Consider the following 22266-nt stretch of genomic DNA (forward strand, 5'->3'; position numbering starts at 1 on the left):
GCGAGGGTTGTGTTTATTCCAAAAGCGGGAAAAAGCAACCCTCTATACTCAAAAGAATACAGGCCCATTAGTTTGACTTCATTTCTCCTGAAAACGTTAGAGAAGATTCTAGATACATACATTAGAGACACAATTGCGCCGGACGAATTATCCAAGGCGCAGCATGCTTACACTAAAGGCAGATGCACTGAAACTGCACTTCACTCACTTGTACTAAACATAGAAAAGGAGTATTTCTAGATATATCAGAGCCTTTAACAACGTGACAAAAGATGCTATTCTAAATAGCGTAGAGTCACTTAATGTGCAACCCGCGGTTTATCTATGGATAAGGCAGCTATTAGCTAGCAGAAAGATAAGAGCGGAGTGGAACGATGCGAGCGTCACCAAATATGCATGCAGAGGTACTCCGCGGTGGGGTACTATCGCCGCTATTATGGCTACTAGTAGCAAATGAAATTCTTAAGAAACTTGACAGAGGGGCACCTAAACTAGTGGCATATGCCGATGACATAGCTATAGTAGTTACGGGAAAGTACCTGGACACCATCAGTAATGTGATGAACAGCACTCTCAAAACGATACATCAATGGGCATCTCGCGCAGGGCTAGGGATAAACGCGGGAAAAACGGACATGGTACTTTTTACCAGGAAGTACAAAGTTCCGGCGTGGAACCTCCCGAAGCTAGGCAACAACGAACTAATTCTCAAAGATTATACAAGGTACCTCGGAGTAATATTGGACAGCAAATTGCTGTGGAAGCACAACGTTGAGGAGAGGGTGAAAAAGGCCAGTAATGCGTTGTACGCATGTAAAAGAATGCTGGGCGTTACTTGGGATCTATCACCCTCCCTGGTGCATTGGTGCTACACAGCAGTAGTCAGACCGATATTGCTGTACGGAACCTTAGTATGGTGGACTGCGACAAAAAAACTGACATACTTAATGCCGCTGGAAAGGATTCAACGACTCGCTGCCCTGTGCATAACAGGAGGGATGAAGACCACTCCAACGGCGGCGCTGGAAATGATACTCAGCATGCCACCTATTGACCTCATGGCAGAAAACCTGGCAGCGAAATCCGCGAGGAGGCTAATGGCTGCGGGGGTATTCATCTGCAGAACCTTCGGTCACAGCAAAATAGGAAAGTGGAGCTCAGGTGGCACAGACTACATGACTCCGTACTTTAATTGGGAAAGAAGGTTCCGCACTACAATTGAAGAGGAGGGATGGCACAAAGGCATGAAGCCTGGCCATAGAACCTTTCACATCTATACAGACGGCTCGAAAACTCCAGACGGAGTGGGAGCGGGTATCTACTGCTCAAAACTAGGAATAAGGCAATCTATCAAGCTGCCAGACCACAGCAGTATTTTCCAAGCGGAAGTTTTTGCTGTGGGGAAGGCCGCGGAGCTAGTCTACACTAGAACAAGAAAGAACTCAACAATTAATACATACGTGGATAGTCAAGCAGCAATAAGAACAATAAGCTCATATTGTATTAAGTCCAAAAATGTTCGACGGAGCAGGGAGGCCATAGAAAGGCTAGCCGGAAACAGTAGGCTGCATATCTACTGGGTACCTGAACACAAAGGCATTATAGGGAACGAAATAGTAGATGAGATAGCAAAAAGTGCTGTGAGACTACCACTTGAACAAGAGAACGACATACCGAGACCGCTAAACACAATATACAATGAAATGGACGACCACATGAAAAGGCAAGTTAAAGCTAGGTGGACTAACCTGACCACATGCAAAACAGCAAAACTCATGTGTAGAACTAACGACAAAAAACTTACTCAATTCGTACTTACGCTCTCGCGAAAGGAATGCAGAACTATCATAGGTATGCTAACAGATCACAATCTATTGACTGCACATGCGTACAAGATAGGGATTGCTAACACGGACAAATGCAGAAAATGCAGAGAGGATGTTGAGGAGACTTTAGAACACCTTCTGTGCGTTTGTCCGGCATTATCAAAAACACGACTAAGATGCCTGGGAGCCCCACTGTTTGAGGGTCTGGAAGACGTCTCAAAAGCGGAGCTCCCAGCCCTACTTAGAATCGCCAAAAGCGCTGGCATCCTACATGATGTCTACTTTAGGTATTCATAGAGGTCGGTCTCCATCTGGTATCGCTAGGGACCAAAAGGTCTATGCGTGGCTTACTGCCAACCAGGCTAACCTAACCTTACCTACCTTTTGTTGGGTGTTTTATCTGTTTGTTTCTATATGTGGTGTACATCTGGCAGTTTGTTCACAAATGTGAGGATCTACAGTTTTATGATGCCTCCGAATGGTAGATGGTTCTTAAGAGGAGCTTTTTCAATACACTCGGAGGTTTATCAACGCCTGCCGATGCCCTGCCTCCATTAGAAAACTGTTTTTCTATTATTTGGTATTTCATATCCCTGGTTTCGAACTTGTGGATTACCGAAAAGTAGTTAAGCACATAGATGTGTCAAGAAATACTCCGACTTATTTCCTACAAAAATTCAAATAGTACATAAGTATATATGTACTTGGACAAATTTTTAAATGCAAACTTATTAAATCAAAGTGTCTGTCATGTTTCATTTTTAAATAACAAAATATGATAAAATAAAATTTGTCCGCCTTTGTTGGATATAATAATATTGTATATTGTACTTTGTCATTGCTTATGCCCTAGACGTAAAAAGGACTATATTTATATACTTATTCATTAAAAGTGTAGTATTGTACTACAAGTTGCTCATGTTAACGAGAACAATTTAAAAAATAATAAATGTATTAATGAAAGTTACTGCTTATTGAAAATATTGGATATTATAAAATGCGGTAGATTTTAAGCTTATTGTGGTAGATGGGGTAGAAATACAATTTAGCAAAGAAAAATTAAAGCGGTATATGTAGTCAGCACCCTGGCTAAATTCTTATCATTTTTGACGAGCAATAGATATGGGATTGTTTAAAGGCAAAATAGATTGTGTTGCTTTAGTTCAAATGTAAGAATAAATTATCGATATAGTGGACATTTTTATCGTTCATTACTAGATATCATTTTAGCTTTGAAATTAGTTTCACTCACTTTACTTAGCTGAGTCGGTTCCGAACTGTAATTTAGAGGTAAATATTCCTGAGAAGTCAACATTTAATAAAGAAACTAAAGTGCAAATACGTTCTGTTATAATTTTATACTCATCGTTTCCTTCTTGTGCAGTGACAAGAATAGGACGTTGTTGGGTGTGGCTACTATTTCTTTATTTACTGAGAAATAAAAACATTATTTTAGGAAGAATATTCAATGGTTGTTATAGTTGGTTTAAAGCTTTTGTTGATAAGTTCAAAGCAAGAAATATTCGTCAAGTATGTAAGATAGTCACAAAATTAAGTATACGGTAGATGCGTTTTCGTTAATGATGTTAAGACGGTGATGGGCGTTATATTGATATACTACACCAAAGTGTCATACATTTTATGCATTTCATTTGTGTTGGCTTTGAAATGAGAACATCTGATTCTGGTGTAAAAGTGATAGTGTTGGAGGGCTGGTGTGCTATTTTCTTTGAATAAAAGGATAATTTTCGAGTTATTTGTAGTTCAAGTTTTTAAATTTGTTAACACAAAACCATTTCCCCATGAAGATCTCTATATTAGTTAAACAAGCACCATCTAACGTTTAAACAGGGTTATCCATTTCAGTTTCAATATGTCAAAATAATTTGTATCATAATAGCCTCAAACTAAAAAAAGAAACAAACACCAACTTAAAAATTTTCGCATTTTGAGTATAAAAAAACACTAAATTTATTGCAAAGAGTTGGCAACAATGCACATCTAGGCTAGGATGACGTCACACACTCTGATGGGCGCAATCTTATTTCTATAATTCTTGGCTCAGACCTATAGGTCCAGATTGACCTTAACATAGGGGTATATAGCATAACTTCGTAGTCCAAGCAAAGCGGCGAGTAAAAGTTAATCAACCAGTGAAAACTACACGCTTTTAGATTTTGTTGAGCTTTTTTACGTTCGAAGTGCTTACGCCAAGTCCCTCGCCTGTCTAAATGGACCCCAGATAAGTTTCACAGTCCGTACGTTTTTTAATATCAATGGTAGGCAATTGTGTATGCTTAGCGTAAAGGTAACTTGCTTGAATTTTTACTCGTTCATTTGTATGCGCCACATCGCAAGCCTTTGTTCTATGGCTCACAAGTGGTTTTGTTAAAGTCGCTATTGCCTGTATGGAGTGACAAAGTATTGCGGTAACGTCGGCGGATTTTCAGTATATTGCTTCATAAGTACCACAAAAATTTTCGAAATCAATTTTTTCAAAAATTGTAATTGTTGCACAGGTCTCTAGCAATAATTTGGCTTTTACATATTGAAAAAATATCAATTAGTCGACGAGTTATAGCCAAAAAACCATATAAAAAATTTTACTCCGATTTCGAACTTCGAGTGCCGATTAAAAAAAAATTCGAACTAACATAAAAAACGGCGCGATACGGGTCTTTTAATTTCGCCTCTATTTTCACCCGCCACTCTCAGAATGGGCCTAATTTTTGCTAACCTGAATTTGTTCCACAGTGTAATTATAGAAGTCTACAAAAGTCTGAAAGAAAATCGAGACGAGCGGTTGGATGGAGGTAATTCTTATGCTATACAGATCATATCATATGGTGATAGAAAGGTGACATTTTAAGCTTCATTTAACCAAAAAAAAGTTATAGTTGTTCAAAAATGAGTGAAAATAATGAAGAAATTCGCTATATTTTGAAATTTTTGTATAAAAAAGGGAAGAATGCCACGCAAGCCACCAATGAAATTTGTGAAGTTTACGGAGACGGTGCTGTATGTGAGAGATGCACCTCGCTCCGGTCGACCTATCGTTGAAAAAGTCGATGAAATTATGGAAACTATTGACCAGGACCGTCACATAAGCTGTCATGACATCGACAAGGCACTAAACATTCATCATCAAACGGTTTTGAACCATTTAAAAAAGGCTGGTTACAAAAAGAAGTTCGATGTTTGGGTACCACATGAATTGTATGTGAAAAATTTAATGGACCGAATTATTGTAACATCTGCGATTCTTTGCCGAAACGAAATGAAATCGAACCATTTCTGAAGCGAATGGTAACAGGAGACGAAAAGTGGATCAAATACGACAATAATGTGCGAAAAAGATCATGGTGCAAGGGTGGTGAAGCTCAAAAAATGGTTGCAAAGCCAGGATTGACGCCTCGAAAGGTTATGCTGTGTGTTTCGTGGGATTGGAAAGGAATCATCCACTATGAGCTGCTCCAGCCTGCTCGAACGATTGATTCTACACTTTACTGTCAACAACCGATGAGATTGAAGCAAGCAAAAAAACGGCCAGAACTGATCAGCAGAGAGGGCGTCGTCTTACATCAGGGCAACGCTAGCCTGTGAAAATTACTTGTCGCAGTTTTTCGCCGAGAAACCACAAAAGTTTTACACTGATGGAATAATGTCTCTAGAAGAAAAATGGCAAAAGGTGGTCGACCAAAACGGTACATATTTGGTTTAATAAAATTCATTATAAATATAAAAAAAATGAGTTGAAGTTTGATTAGAAATACGAAAAGACTTTTTCGACTACCCAATATTTTATGTAAACAGCTCAAAATACTGAAATTTTAGGCCGCGGAGGAAACGTTGAAAAGAACGAGACGGAGTGATTGTCTTTGGATAACAACTAAATTGTTAACCTGTTTTTCGAAGGTCTCGAAGTTGACAAGACTTCGACGAAATCTTCCGTGGTTTTGACGAAAATAGAGATGAGCTGGAAGAATATGGCTTGGAGTATGGATATATACAATATAGTGCTCGTAAATTTCGCTTAAAAACCTTTAAATAAAACTTTCCGAATTTTAAATGGACAGATCTGGAAAAGATTTTCAAAGAATTAATGGTGATATATTTTCTGACGACAACTTCTTTGAAAAATTATTAGTTCCCACCTGCGGGAACTTCTGCGGCCACTACCCAAAGTTTAATTTTTTTTTTCAAAAATACAGCCAATCGTCTATGCGATTCTCCGTTTTCAATGCACTTATTGAAATTTCTGTAAGTTCTAATGAAATGTTTCCAGCCAAGAATTAAAGTCCTCGTTATTTAGTTATTTAAATGTGGTTTTATTGTCAAACATACTCGCGTTCTTTATTACATTAGCTTAAAGACAAAAAATAATACGATATATAAAAAAGTGCGTATCTATATCAGTTAATTTAAAATATTTTATTTAAATTTTCTAGTGGTGATATTTGCAAATTAAAGTCAAAATTGAAATATCAAAGGCATTATGTAGACGAATTCTCGCAAAATTTTTTAATGCTTAACAACACCACTTTAAGTAATTTTTTTTTAATCTGTTAAAAACTTGTACCTCACTTTATATTTCAGAAAAATTCGCAACCTGGCGCGTATTCGTTTTGTCGGCGAATAAATTCACTTCTACGAACGCCTATTATGAAGGTTTGTATTTTCGAAGCAAAATAAAATTTTAAAGTGTATTAATGTAAAAGCTAACATTTGCAAAACGCTTGCATAAGAGTTAAGAATATTTTACATCCTCAAAAACTATTCAAAGAAAAGAACTACAGATGTTAATTAAGTACTTCAAAAATGTGTGAGCCATCATTCTTAGTCTTTTGGTATATGGCGGACAAAACATTTGAAGCTGGAACATATCCTTACATTTTTTTCTCTTACAAAAACATTTTTCTTTTGAAATGCTTATTGCATGTTTTAGAAATTACTTATAGATTGCATGTTTCAGAAACTAAATTGCATGTTTTAGATACAAGCTAATGTCACACTAGAAACCCCTAAAGAAATCCTTGGTCTTAACAAATCATGTTGTCATCTTAAGCAAAAACATAAAACCAAACCTATCGGCAAGCGAAAACCATAACAATAAAAAAAACTTAGGTTTGTACTGTCCGTCTGTGCTTTCGTACAAGAATTCCATGGAGCTTTATTTAACGATGGAAAGGTCTTGAAATGTATATAAGGGAATCACAATATATCGTCTCCTTAGTATTAAAATAGCCTATACATTTTTTGATGTTTTGAGAAAATGAATTTCAAACTTTTTGTCGAAAGTAGCTCTCACTCAAATCTCGTTATGTCTGTAAATATTTATTATTTTTTGACTGACGTTTTGACCCACTTTGTGGAACTAAAATTTGATAAAATTTTGACCACATATAAAATCGACTATGGAGAATCCAAAAAATCAATAAAAAAATAATAGCCTATGAGCACATAGGCTATTGTTATACTAAGGGGACGATATGTTCCTTGTAATGTCTAAAGGCTTGGGAAATGCTCAAACAAATATTGGATATCGTAACGCCATATAATATTCTTCATTTAAGCAAGTGTGGCGCATCTGCGAACGTGAAAACTTTTGCGCCTTTGTCTACCGAATGATGATATATACCAGGTTTGGACGTCCGAAATGGAAATAGAATTGTGAGAGTAAATTCAGCTGCGACGTCATAGGGGACTTGGCTGCAGAATTCTGAACGCTCATTTACCCGTATTCATAAGCTCGTCCAATCAGTCGTTCTTCAGATCGCAAAAAAGTAACGGGGGCGTATACTGCATTGTTTTTTTTCGCATATCACCAATACAATCTCGGCTTTTTCGTACACAAACCGCCTGCTACGTTAGCCAATCATCTGATTCTTTCGAATTCGCTGAGAGCCGGTTAACGGTCTGATCTTGGCCGCACCACTAAAATCTTTTCCGCATAACTTGGACTGCCACGTCATTGGGGGCTCGATAGCAGATTTCAGCCCTTTCATTTCACACGTATTTACACACTCGTCTAATCAGTTGTTCAGAAGACAGCGAAGTAACTTGAGCAATAGCCGCAATGCTGCTACGTTTGCTTTGATTGTTTCTATGCTTTTAAGATATGTATATAAGTTAACATACCAGCTAGTATCCCTTTGCTGCTACTCTTGAAATATATGCTGGGTTAATTTACCTAAGCGCTAATGATCATTAATGATAACAGAGTATCAGAACCGGCTTAGCACTTTATTGTTGTTTACTTGTGCGGGCGGCTTAAAATAACGTAACTTTGTTAAGGAATGTGGAATTGCGGTACAGCAATATCATGATGCGTAATAAATAATAGGCTAGAGTTAGAAGCATTTAATTTTAAGTGATCAGTTGTAAAGTTGGAATTGAAGAAGCGAGTTATATTGCTGTAAATAAAATAACTATAACAACATAAAACTTAATTTATACATTAATTATAATACAGATTTTCTCTTCGTGCGTTAAATTTTTTTTGTTATCGTTATTTGAAAATACATATATATATATATTTAAAACTAAGAAAAGCGAATAAACCCAAGATAAAACTATTTAATTTGGTTTCTTATTATTTCTTTTTAAAATAATGAATGCCAAATTCTGTAAAATAGGGCAATTACATACATGCAATGGTTATGTAAATTTTTGCTTTTCTAATATTTTTTAGCACACCCTGTATATTGGCCCCGTCGAATGTGCCTAACTCTAGAATTTCCCATTCTTTGCCGGCGGTCATTTCATTTAGTTTTTGCTTTGACGTTTCTTTTTACATTCGTTAAGGGGTTGCTACATGGGTTTCGTTGGTTTAAAAAATCGATTTATTTTTTTGGTTCATTAATTTCTACAACATCTCAGGAATATTATCCTAAATTTTCAAGTCGATACGAATAATAAATTCGGAGATACAGCCTTTGGAATGTGTGCGCTCCAAGCCACTTTTATTGTTATTCAAAACTTTAAACGCGTTTCTCTCGGAACTGTGTTTTCAAAGTCGGTTGTCAAATGTTCTCGAAAACTACTCAACCGATCTTGATGAAATTTTACGCAGGTGTTCGAAATACAATTTACTCGTGCTTGAACGAAGGATTTTGTTTTTTTCAATCACAACTATTTAAAAAAAACAAAATGTCAAGCAAATTTGACCGAAATTTTAATTTTTTTTGCAAGAATGTCTGCCAAAATTCCAATTTTTACTTTGTTTTTCTTTCCTTCGTTCAAGCACGAGTTTATGGTCTTAACTAAAGCACTTATTTTTGTTTTTTCATTTTTGATGAGCCTGTCGGGAGTTATGCTGACAACGCGGACGCACCTTTTTTTCGAGGGGTCACCGGAAATGACGTCACAATGGAGGAGTTTTTTTCTTGAAAATTTCAGAAATTATTCTTTAAATATGTATCTATAAGACAGAAAAAAGTTTGAATTAAATAAATAATTTTTTACATAGAAAAAAAAAATTGAAAATATGCCTTTTGTTTACCCGACGAAACCCATGTAACCCCTTAAAATAATTACACAGGTCAACAACGTTTTGTTCTAGGAAAGTGTAGGGTCATTTTCGAAGTAATTTTTTGCGTAGAATCCGAATCCGGGGTTTAAATTGCTCTATCACGTCAGGATTTTGAGATATCCTAACCTAAAAGTGCAAAAAACGCTGTTTTTGCCCATTTTTGAGGTTATGTAGCTACGCAGATTTTGCTCTTCATAAAAAAGTAAACATAGTATTGTATTTTAAAGTATAAGTCCTCCTCTTTTAAATGCCGTTGAGTTTGCTCAAATATCTTTATTTTTCACTGAGATATCGCATTTTGTAGTTTCCATGTTTGTGAATTTTTCGACTATGTAATCAACGGCATTTAAAAGGAATTTAAACCCCGGATTCGGATTCTACACAAAAAATTACTTCGGAAATGACACTACACTTTTATTGAACATTCCGAACCCATTTTTTTGCAGACCTGTGTTATCTATAACACAGAAAAAAACAGGGTTGCTGGTAAAAGAGGATAGATATAATCTAAGATTATTTTATAATCTCAGATTTTGTATGGGTAATCTCGCATTTAAATTATGGGTTGGGAGTTAAGCACGAAAAAGTGGATAATATAGATATATTTATGTGAACATATTGTAGCCCAAAATTTACTTAAAAAGATCTTCACTTTTTCAGGCAACTGCTGACACAATACTGCCCGTAAATTTGAATAATAAACAAATCTGTGACGATATTATTAGAAAGTGTTCGCCATCACGTCGTTTGGAGTCACGAGAACTTGCGAAGATACTTATACATCCGCATATCAGGGTGAGACTTCCATATTTTATTCAATATTTTTTTTATTTCTATAAATAATTATTACGCTTAAGTATATCTATTAAAGATATAGCTACCTGGAACATCGGTTTATTAATATAATATATTCCTTACTATTTGCTTGAAAAAATAAATATATAATATTTATTTAAACTGCACTAATTACTAGGCGTATTCGATTCGCAAAGCGTTAGCAAGTCGCGAATAGATAAAACTACTGATATAAATATAGTAAACATATGTTGTTTAATTTTTATTGACTACTAGTAAAAGTCGGAGAAATTGAAAATAATAAAAAATAACATGCGTTTTATTTATTCTGAATTACATAAGGGTCTATTGCGTGCTCATGATGAAATAGGACAAGTATATCAGTGTCTCTACAAACATTTGGACCAATCATCAAATAAATTGGAATTGATGCCCTTTAATAAAAGCTATTATCTTTTTCCTTCTGAAATACTTTCTAATAAAATGACAGTGGAAGCAGTGAGAATAGTTGGGCTTCGGCGAGTTGAAAATAAACCCTTGGGATTTACCGTTGAAGTCAATCCACAAAAGCTATTGGTGGTGGCGCGTATTCTCTCGGGCGGCGCTATCGCTAAGCAAGGACTTTTGCATCCAGGTGATGTTATTCTGGAGGTTAATGGATCTCCGGTTAACACACCGGAAGCTTTGCAAATTGAAGTAAATCGCGCGAAGGACAATCTTACTTTAAAAATTGCACCACATGTAGATGATGAAGTTCGAGAATCTTCTTCCCCGAACTACGATGATATAAATGAAAAACCAGGAAAGAAATTGACGGTGAGTATTAGTCATGAATAATAAAAATAAATTTGATTAAACCTGTACACTTACCAAATTTTTTTACGTACAGTTAAAAGGCGGTCCATTACGGGCGGCACACTAACAATGTTATTTTTGTCTACATGTTTATACAAATACATATTGTGTCTGAGTCATCAAGCCAATTTTGTGACTCCTATTATAGGTAGGTAGGTAGTAATGGTTGCCCTGAATGTGTGCCCACTTGGACGAAAGAAGTTTGGTTCATACTTTGTGATCCATTGCAAGAGGGGGAAAAGAGGAGAAGGAAAAAACGATAGGACGAAAAGGAGAGGGGTGACTAATTTGGGGTTGTGTTAGCCTCTTTATGTTGCTGATGAAGTTAATCAGATTTTCTCTGTCTATGCTTTTATTGGCACCACCACTAGCACTATCTACCTACGAGTTCCTCCATTAGGTCAACTCTCCGTGTTGGTGCGTGATTACAATGGAATTCGAATTCGGAATTCGGAGAACGTAATTTCGAATTTCTGTGAAACATCAAAATTAAGAAAAAGTTGTTTTCCAATAGCGGTCGCCCTTCGGAGGGCAATGAAAAAGCTCCTCATAAAAAATCAATATTTGCTGTTCGAAGTCGGCTTATAACTGTAGGTTTCTCCATTTGTGAAACAACATCTCGCACGGAACAGCAGACACGCTCCACAAATGACAGAATGAGCTCGGCCAAACACCTAAAAAGGCTGTGAGTGCCAATTAAATATGTATATATATAATTTAACTTCCCATATAGGTGGTAGGTAATGAAGGCTAACAATTTCTGCCCCAACTTCCTAATCAAATATAAAGCCCTTGAAAGCGATTGGCACTGATAACCGAAATTTAGCAATTTCACTTAAAATAATTTGAGCTTTCAGTCGAAATTTTGCTGGAAAAAACTGAAATTCTCGAACAAGCTATGAATGTTGAAAGAAATACGATATCGTGCATGAGGTACTAGAAGAATTCTCTCGGCGCAGGAGAGTAAGGGAAGGAACTGACTGCTATCCATTTCCTCTGTTTTTTAACTGCTACATTCCGAAGCTTCCCCAACCGCCAGAGGAAATTTCATTGCTCTTGTACTTTATCTCTAAACCCATTGCAACTCTCTTCAAAACATGCGACCCTCTTCAACAAGCCTTAATTGACATTTGCCGACAATTCATTACCACCTTCACGAACTCTAGCCTCCTGAATGGCCGTTTAACTACCATAAATAGCGGTCAAAAAGCTTTAGCAGCCTCATGAGCTCCACTGAGAATAGTCGATGCCAGTATCGTAAAGATAGCGTTATATACTTTACAGAGACTCATTAGAACCGATCCAGTTGTCCGCAGATTTCTTTCCGTCAAGGTAGTGGGTGGACCGAATGCCTAGGTCTCTTGACACTCATTCTGGGTGTTGTCCAGAGACCTTTGTCTATTGGAGGCCTATTTCGAGGCGGAGAATGTGTTTCCCGTCGCTTTTCCTACTTCAAGGAGATTCTTTTATCCGGGATCACGGTCAGCCTTTCCACTGCCTTAGGAGCAGCGCATCGTTCTCGCTGGGTCTTTAGAGAAATAATGCGTCTCTTCGAGGTTTTGGAGCAACAGAGGCGCTGAGTGGGATCGTCAGTGCCTGAAAATCCAAAAGAGACAACGCTTGCACACCACGGAGGCTGCGTTTCGCACGATAAGGTTCCATGGTCGGCCACTTTGACGTGTTTATTCAAAGCGCCTTCAGCAGATTTGGACCTCCCTTCACAAGATTTAGTCCGCTCGGTTTCGCCATGCAACGACTTTGCCTCGAACCCCCGCGTTACTACCTGTGGGGCCAGAGAACAGAAGAGCGCTACAGACCGTGGTAAACGATTTTTTTTGGAATTTTTTAAACATGAACCACCCTACATCTTACATCCTTCTTAATTTAATTTTTTGGATATTTTCCGTGATCATCAAAGAAAGTGTTGCATATTATCCCACCTCATGCTATGTATGTGTATCTAAATATTATATTTCATGTTTTGGGTTTATGTCATATCTTTTTCTTTTAAAAATTTTCATTTTTAGTGTTTTATGCGATCTTTATTTAATTACAATCCGTCGGAAGACTCATTGTTGCCTTGCAAGGATATTGGATTGCCTTTTAAATCGGGAGATATTTTACAGGTTTGTTCATTTAAAAATTTATGATATGATTTCACTTACAGTATTTTCTACAGATATTGAGTGTAAAGGATCCGAATTGGTGGCAAGCAAAAAATTTACAAGATGAAACGGAACGAATTGGTTTGATACCTTCACAGGAATTAGAAGAAAGACGTAAAGCTTTCGTTGTACCTGAAGCTGATTTTGCTCACAAGATCGGCATATGTGGAACAAGAGTAATTTATATAGTATTAATAATGTATTGATCAAGATAAGAGTTTTTTATTAATTTTTGAAAAAGGTTTCAAAGCGTAAGAAAACCACTATGTATAAGTCCATAGCAAACTGCGAATTTGATAAAGCTGATTTGATGTTATATGAAGAAGTGACTAGAATGCCGCCATTCCGAAGGAAGACTCTTGTTTTGATTGGAGTTCCAGGAGTTGGTAGACGTACTCTAAAAAATCGTCTGGTTAATAGTGACCCGGAACGCTTTGGTTTTATTTTACCACGTTAGTTTACAATAAAATAAACAATCTTGTTTATAAATTATAAAAAAATTCTAATTTTTAAAATACTAGATACAACCAGGCCTAAGCGACCACTAGAAGAAAACGGAGTCGGTTATTATTTTACTAATAGAGAAACAATGGAAGAACAAATTAAACGAAATGAATTTTTAGAGTATGGTGAACATAATGGACATTTATATGGAGTACATTTGGATTCTGTAAAAGAAGTGATTAAAAGTGGTATGTTTTTTTATGTCTTTTGTCGACACTTACTAAAGCATATTGATTTTCTCAGGTCGCATGTGTATCTTAGATTGCGCTCCTAGCACCTTGAAATTCTTGCATAACAGCCAAGACTTAATGCCGTTTGTTATTTTTATTGCGGCTCCCGGAATGGAACAACTTCGAAACATATATTCTGAACGACGTGCAACAGGTTCTACTAAAAATTTGACGGTAAGATATTTAGAAGCAAATAACGTTAGAAACTCTATACTTATGTCTACCGAGTGAACAACGAAAAAGCCAATTAGAACTTAGAACAATAAAGTGCATGTTTGAAGTTGTTAAAAATACCTTTGATTTTTTATAATTTTTTCCTTGACTTTGCTGAGCATTTTTTCCATATATCAAAGGCACGAAATTTTTTATAACGATTTAATTTTTCTACGTACACCTCACGACTTGAGAGCACAACCCAAATCACAGTAAATCGCAACCAATTCTACGATACTTTTTATAATCACTTTAAAAATGCTTTGTTGTTGTTCAAACAAAACTATGAAAATTAAACGAGTTCTCCTTAGTTTTATCTAACATATTGACAATTTATTTGGCATTGTGTGAAACCTTTTTTCTGCGAACCTTAATTCCCTACTTGCCGTTGTGTGTGTGTATGGCCGTGTTGTGGTTTTCCTGCATTACTGCGGACAACTGCCTAGTCTCATAAGTAGTCGGAAGCTGCTGCCTGCTGCTGTACCAGTTAGTGCTTCGAATAATTTCCCAAAAGTCACGTAGGGAGCCAAATGGCAATTTGGGAATGTCAAGGCAAATACTATAGAAATCAGGTGGCTGTGAGAAAATTTCAAGATGAATATTCAAACTTTTATGGCATAACTTCCATTGGATACGATATGTTAGCTCCCCCCTTCTTTAGACAAGTCTCCTTCGGCTTGCATCATAATCTCTTCAGCGGCTCCTTTGGTTTTGATTTAATTCCCAGTTAATATTTTTTATTCGGTGGGTATAAAACTTACTATTGCATTTATAATGTAAATCTTCTCATAAATGATTTATGAGCCAATAAATTACAGAACCATGTATCTGCTGCTGCAAGTCTTGCTATAGTCAGCAAGATTCAAAATTCAAATCCTAGTTTAATAGACCTCATTGAAATATAAAAAAGTTTTATCTCTGATCAAGACCTAATATTTTGTGCACTAGATGTGTACTTAGGTTTTTCTAATAGCTCTTAATCTTATGGACAGTTACCTTTCGGAAAGAACTCAAAAGGTGTACGCAAGATTCCGTACTTGGACCTCTTTTATTTATTGCAAATGATGGATTTTTGTGGGTCAGTCACGGTTATGCTGACGATATTCAATTTTCTTTGTCTAGCCGTGTTGGTCTTGTTGAGGGCTTGTGATATATAATAAAAGGTGACTTGTCTGCAAATTCGCAATGGGCCCGTGATAAATGCCTAAATGCTGCAAAGTCGTACCATATGTGTTGCCCGTTAGTAGCATCTTAAAGATTTTCTAAAACTGTTTGTTAGTAACTTACGTTTTCTGACAAAATTAGAAATTTAGACTTCGTTGTTAATTCCATATTAAGCTGTTCTGACCACATAAATAAAATTGTGAGTAATGTGTATTCTGTTTTACATAGATTAAGAATGTCTGTGTCGTTTACGCCTTTAGTGACAATGCGAAAGTTAGCTGTTTATCTCATTGTACCACACATAACGTGCTCTGACCTAGTGTATAGCAAACTTGACTCTATTTATTTTCACCAATTATCTATGGTATATAGTTTGTATATGTATCTATAAACTCATAGAATTCAAAGTGCCGAAATATTTTTATAATAAATTGAAATTAACTAATTCTTGTAGGCATCAATCTCTGATTATCCCTAAGCGCCAATTATATATATATAATATATAAAATGTATTTTGAGATATTGTGTGATATTGCCTTTCGTTATTGAATAACACAATGAAATTTTGAAAAATGTCTTACTGTGTTTGCAGAATTAGATTTATCTTGTTGTTGATTGTTTCGAATTAGGTTATGTCGTTGGGAATATGTTTTCTGGATCCACGTCTTTAAATGACTCTGAACGGAACATTTTACTTTAAAAACTTGGACCATAGCAAATACCCTAGACTATGAAAATTCTTAAGGAATTTGGGTAATACATGCATCTGAATATGATGCTGATTCTGTTTTAGAAACTTCGACAAGAGGTTAAGGTTTTTAAGAAATTCCATATTACTGAATCTCATTGCCCGATATCCTAATGAACTGTTTCAGCATTTCTCTTTTCATTTAAGTAAACTTTATGTATTCATTAGCTCTTTTCATTTTTACTATTCGTATTCCTTTAATATATAATTTTTATGGTGAAATAAAAAAATAAAAAAAATTGTATTATCTCTTTCAGTTCGATCGACAAACTTCAATTCGTTTTAGCTCAAGACGTGCTCGCACTTTGGAATCACTTGCTTCTTTATATGAGGTAATGCAAAAATAAAACCTAACAACAGAAATATATTACATGATTCGTAACTATACTATATATGTACAACACTATTTGAGTATTTTTAATTCCAATTTTCTCAAAACTCCGATGAGAAGTTGAAGATTCTAGTTAAACTTTGTACATTACAAAAACCAATATAAGGGTTTCAAAAAAACCGTTTTGAATAAGATGCGAATAATAACTCCCCCTTTAATATTAGCATAGGTAGGCTAAATTCTTCAGTACGTTACGAAAGTATTTTGGCTGACATAATTTTAAGATAGAGCCGAACAATTTTTCTCATATTGCTACAACTACGACAACACAGCAATCACGGGAGAGCATTATTTGATGCGTACAAAGACACAAAAGTTACGCGGAAAGCTAAATTGTTAAAGCAATTACCTCAGGCAAACTTTTACCTTTGGTTCGGTTTGGTAGCGCCATTCAAAGTTCCTCTACGTTGACGAGAAGATCATCACATCATTATCACTTGCATTAGCTGTGGAAAATTCTAAAGAGAAACTTACCGTCGATTGTGTTACGCCTTTTTTTCAAGTAAAGTAAAGTTTGACATTATTAGGTGAAAATGCACTTTATTCAAAATAAAAGTCCAATTTAAAAATGTTGGTAATTTTTGCACCTGTCTCAATAAAATAAGATGAGATCGAAACACAAAAAACTGTAAAAATGTTATTTTGGCATTCCGATTTTCCCATGAAAATAATTAAAGTTAATTCAGAAGGTGATGTTAATATGTGTTTGATCGCGAATAAAACTAAAACTGTAGCTGTTGCAGAAGACGTTGAATATGTGTCGTAGTTGTACGGGAATCTTTTGTAGGTACGTTAAATTATGAAAAATGGCAGCCAAGTAATATTACATATATTGAAGGCAATGAATGTATTGTAAAATATACCATGATAAGAAAAATAGAATTTATAACAGTAGGCGAAGTTTGATAGCAACTGAATAGGTGAATACACCAAACGGGGTTTATCCATGGAATTGTGGTATAGAAGAATGGATTAAATTTGCATTTAATGAAAGTTGAAAGTGTTTCCAATTGTATTGGTTTCGGAAAAATTAGCAACCGCGTAGATTGTGTGAAAGGGAAACAAACGCGTTCTTCGTTTAAAAATTTGAGATCGAGCAGAAGCTTTACTTGATTTAGTTTACACAGATATATGCCCACATATGGTATGACTTTTCGCTGATGTTGTTCCTGAAGCCAAATAAATACAAAACATAACGGTTCCTAATTTTTTGAAATTAAAAAGAAAAACGCGTTTAAACGAAATTCTCGGTTACGGTTACTCGGAACGAAAGATAAAAATGGATGGGTCAGATTATGGTACCGAATATGTACATAACACTATACATTTGAAAGCTTTTGTGGAAAACAACTTATCTTGCATCAAACTACCTCGTCGTACACTTCAGAACAAAAAGGAGTTGCTTAAAGAATAAACCGCACAATAATTGATGTGGTGTGGTGAATTGTGAATTGGTGTATGCTATTCGATTCTGGTTTAGAAAAAAAGTTGTGGGCTGAGGAGAAATAGAATACAGAAGCGTATATATCGGGTGTTATTTTGGATGCATGAGAACTATTGATATCGATAACTTTAGTTTGACAACTGATAATGGCAAACTGTGTTGAGATTTCTGTTCAGTAAGGTTTGGCAAGCCATCATATGGAAATTTACTTTGCAAAAACAAAAAAATCTGTTCGCAAAGTTCATAGAGCGAAGTGTTGTTTGGCCTTTCCTTTGTCCTTCGACTACGTGGTAAATTTGACGTACGTTTCTTGGTTTACATTTCTATAAAATACAACTCGTCGGCTCATTTAGATTTATTGGAAAAGCAACCAAAAATTGGGCTGATCGAACGGACCATATAACTCGTGGCCGCAGCGGACATATGCCCGGATATTATATCCAACAAAAAATAAGTGCCATGAAATTATCTATCTGAGTATAATAAAAAAAATCCTTCCAATAATATTTATGTTTTGTATTGTCATTTTTAGTTCTTAAGCTCCTAAAAAACACCCGATATTACTCGTTTTATTTACTTAATTAATATTCAATAAATAATGATTATTTGGTTAAGTTAGAGTTGGTGAACTGCCAGCTTTTGGAATCAATATTTGTATCCGAAGAAGTTACAGGACTGTTATAGTCATACACACCTAACACACACACATACACTTATTTAAAAGAACTGATCAAACGCAACACACAAAATGCTAAAAGAAAAGCATTTTCTTTGCTACTATGTCTGCTTTTGTTTTTAATTCATACACATTAGCACACACAAAAGCATTTCGTAGTAAAAAACATTGAGTAAGTAATATGAGTCACATCATTCAATTTTTATCAAACGGCCAGTGGGCACATCATCGCAACAAGTTACAAATGCGAGAAACGATGTGTTTGTTCGTATATACACAAAAATAAATGAACAAGAAGCAAGTACCGTGTCAATTTGTTTCCGCCCAGGTACTGCATACATGCACATATACTCGTGCATGTCTATTTGGTTTGCCTATTTTTATTTTTGTAGGGCTTTTATATAAAATACTTTATAGTTATTTTTTTTTTATATTTTTGTCACGTGAAAGTAGATAATTTTATACTAAACATGTATGTATGTTATACAAAGTATGCATGCATATAATGCATAAATATTATTGTAATAAAAATATATGCCCTTAATTCATTAGGTATTCAACAAAATTTGTCGTCCATCAGTCAAAATTCCAAACAAAAACAAAATAATTTCATAGGCGCTGAAACAGCCCTATGCGCCGAGTAAGCTTTGTTGCCAAGCATTCTAAAATGTTCCTCAATACAACAACAACTATTTCATTCATAAACGCGAGCGCATTTTTCTCAAACTAAAGCTCAGTTATACGAGACCACAACATCTCTCCTCACGCACGAAAACAAAAATATTTGGGGAACATATATATATCTATATACAGTTTACTCGCTCCTAAGGACACCTCTCTTAAGGAGACCCCTCCCTTAAGCGGGCAAATTTTTCAGTCTACTTACGAGATAGTACACTATATACATATATAATTAGCGTTTATACCCTTTATTGGGTGTTTGTCCGAGCTCCTTCTCTTATTTGTGGTGTGAATCTGTAAGCATGTAAACATTTAGATTCTTTCAGGTTTTACTATTTTTATTTAAAATACGGCTCTTCATAATTATATGTAAAAAAGGACTTCATTTAAATATCCACCATGAGCACGTCTACAGGTAAATTCCGCCAAACAGTCGATTTATAAATGCCTAATAGTTAAGAACGTCGGCATATCGATGTTGAAGGTTGTTCAGCAATACTTTGCACTGCAGCAGCAATATTTTCAACAGAACGTCCAGGTTTTGGTCCGTCCGTCCTTTTTCTATCCTCGACAGAACTAGTTTCTTGAAATTTGTTCACCAACCTTTCAATTGTCAAATCATTTCCACCAAATATATTAGGAATTTTTCGTTATGTTGTTCTTAAAGATCGACTATTTTCATAATAATCTTCAATAATTTTAACGTGTTGTTCTATCGTGTAAAATTGTATATCTGTCTACTTGACAAATGTCAAAGACGACATAAGTAAAGGTACCATCTAGGAATTTTTTACCCTGACATCTTTTGGCAGACACTTTATATGTGCATATGTGTATTGATTTATTCTTTGTTTGTGCTCAATAATACATTATTAATCTACACATCTACGTGCTAATATTAGTTTTGCTTTTAATTTCATATCCTTGGTTGTGTTTGTTATATTTTCAGGAAGATGATTTGATTGCCACAGTCGAGGAAAGCTCGTTTGTTCAACGACGATATGGAAAATATTTCGACATGGTTATTGTAAATGATGACTTTGATAATACTTTTCAACAAGTAGTGAAAGTACTCGATCAAATGAGTCATGAAGAACAGTGGGTACCAGTTGATTGGATATACTAAAATATGTGAACTATTCAAAATATAATATAATATTCCCACAATATTCAAATCTTATACAAACTATTGTTTAAAATAAAAATAAAACTTTTTAGAAACTAATTTACTGAGTGTATGCAAAGTAAGTAGGTAATAAGTGGACGAATTCATGTAGACGAAGACTGCCTTTTCTAACTTTCACATTCCCCTACTGCAAGGAGCTTTACACTTTCGACAAAAAAGTCAAGAATCAAGGTAAATAATACATATGTTGTTATCGTAAATGGCCCAAAGCTCTTAAGGTTTGCGGAGACTAATGAGAACCGCATTTAGCAGATATTACAGATACTACATATTATTATTATGCATTATGGCTTCTGTCATTCATTTTTGGAATTTCGCAAATGGAGTGTGAGATGTACGTTGCAGTTTACAACCGTTGAAGGTGCAGGCCTTCAAATGCTTAAAAGGATTCTCTTTTTGACTTAGTTTAATTTTGAAAGCGTGTAGGCTAAGATCTTAATCGACGTAAATATTGTAACTTTAAGTTGTGGCTGCGCACTCAGAATTTCAATAAAAATTTTTAATACTAATTTCTAAATGTTGCTCATTGAAGGCACTTCTCCACGATGAATATGTAAACTTTGAAGAATGTTTGGAGTAGTAATGTCATACAAAATTTTAAGGGTAAGTTGATATTTAAAGACAAAATTATGTCCCCTCTCATAGCAGCTTTTGCTTGACGCTAGCGTGAGGTCATTCGTCATAAAGACAGGACATGCTGTAATCCATCACTTAAGAAAAGTCAAACATTATTATTTTTCAGTGTAAGATTAAACTGTGTTAACATCAACTGATGCCGGATGCGCTAATTAACGTTAAAATTAATTTTTTCGGCGATGAAATGGTATATTTTTGATAAAAATATATATATCAGTGTGAATTTCGTAATTTATTTTTAAGTGGTAGTAAATGTTAACTTCTTGATTAAAAATGATAAATTGTATTCACTTATTCGTTCTCACTGTTCCTCAAAATTATTCCTTCGAATTGCGTGAATTTAGTAAGTATTTAGAAGAATATGCAAATATTTTGTAATGTAAATATTATATATAGTTATATACAGTGATGTGCATATGCTAAGCACCTCGCACCAAATTTCAATAAACTGACTATTTACTCTGAAAAAAATAGTCAAACAGTAAGTATTATAATTTTTATTTATGACTTATATGAGTCCAAAAAAATATATAATGACCAAAATACCAACAACTTCTTTCTCAATTAAGTACAACAAAAAAAACAAAATTAACTCAATTTTAAGCTGATTTTAAGAAAACATATATAGAAGCATATTCTTTTTCTCAAGTAGATAACGGTACTTTTCAATTCATTTTGCATTGCTTGTTCGCACTTCAATTATATCAATGCAATTTAGTTGTCTAGAGGTTACAATTGTGCCAAAACTGTGACGTTAAAACAGCTGCTGTGCGTAAAGTGCGCGCATGAGCATACAGTAACTTGCAGAAAACAGCATAAAAAGTTCTGTTCTTCAATACTAGAAGTAAATTTCGAAACAATTATATTATTTTATGTTCTCTGATAGTAGATAAATAGTTAATTAGTATATTACTTTACGTATGTAGTTCTTCAATTGATAAAAATTGCACAAAAACATATGCATACATATATTGCAAGGTTAGAAACTTACTCTGAAATCAGAGTATTTTAAGGTTACTGTACACACAATTCTGTGCCTATGAATGTGCGCTGGATTTCTTAGGAAGTTTTAGAGAATCGTAATATTTTTTGCTGTGGCAAGTACACATACAAACACACATCATATATGTATATATGCGCATATGAATATAAATTCACATATGCTATCTTCCTGAGTGCCTGGTAATGAATCAATTCTCTATGAAGGACTTGATTTGGTTG

At 35.1% G+C, this 22266-nt stretch overlaps 1 protein-coding gene across 1 annotated transcript; it reads left to right on the forward strand.

Moving 5' to 3' along the window:
- The first annotated feature begins 3016 nt into the window (after positions 1–3016).
- LOC128863192 (protein PALS2) lies at positions 3017–20448 on the forward strand. The gene is made up of 11 exons (XM_054102210.1): positions 3017–3116; positions 6423–6494; positions 10018–10152; positions 10495–10968; positions 13035–13133; positions 13187–13348; positions 13414–13624; positions 13694–13864; positions 13920–14080; positions 16289–16363; positions 20173–20448. Exons 2-11 carry the CDS (start codon positions 6489–6491, stop codon positions 20347–20349), a joined length of 1671 nt encoding a protein of 556 aa, XP_053958185.1. The 5' UTR covers positions 3017–3116; positions 6423–6488; the 3' UTR covers positions 20350–20448.
- Positions 20449–22266: the final 1818 nt, after the last annotated feature.

This window comes from Anastrepha ludens, chromosome 5 (assembly GCF_028408465.1).
Source record: "Anastrepha ludens isolate Willacy chromosome 5, idAnaLude1.1, whole genome shotgun sequence".
In the NCBI taxonomy this organism is placed as follows: domain Eukaryota; kingdom Metazoa; phylum Arthropoda; class Insecta; order Diptera; family Tephritidae; genus Anastrepha; species Anastrepha ludens.

Coding starts and splice junctions, on each gene's coding strand:
- LOC128863192 (XM_054102210.1), top strand. Junction 10,969..13,034: donor AACCAGGAAAGAAATTGACG/GTGAGTATTAGT, acceptor TTTCATTTTTAG/TGTTTTATGCGATCTTTATT. Junction 13,625..13,693: donor CTTTGGTTTTATTTTACCAC/GTTAGTTTACAA, acceptor TTAAAATACTAG/ATACAACCAGGCCTAAGCGA.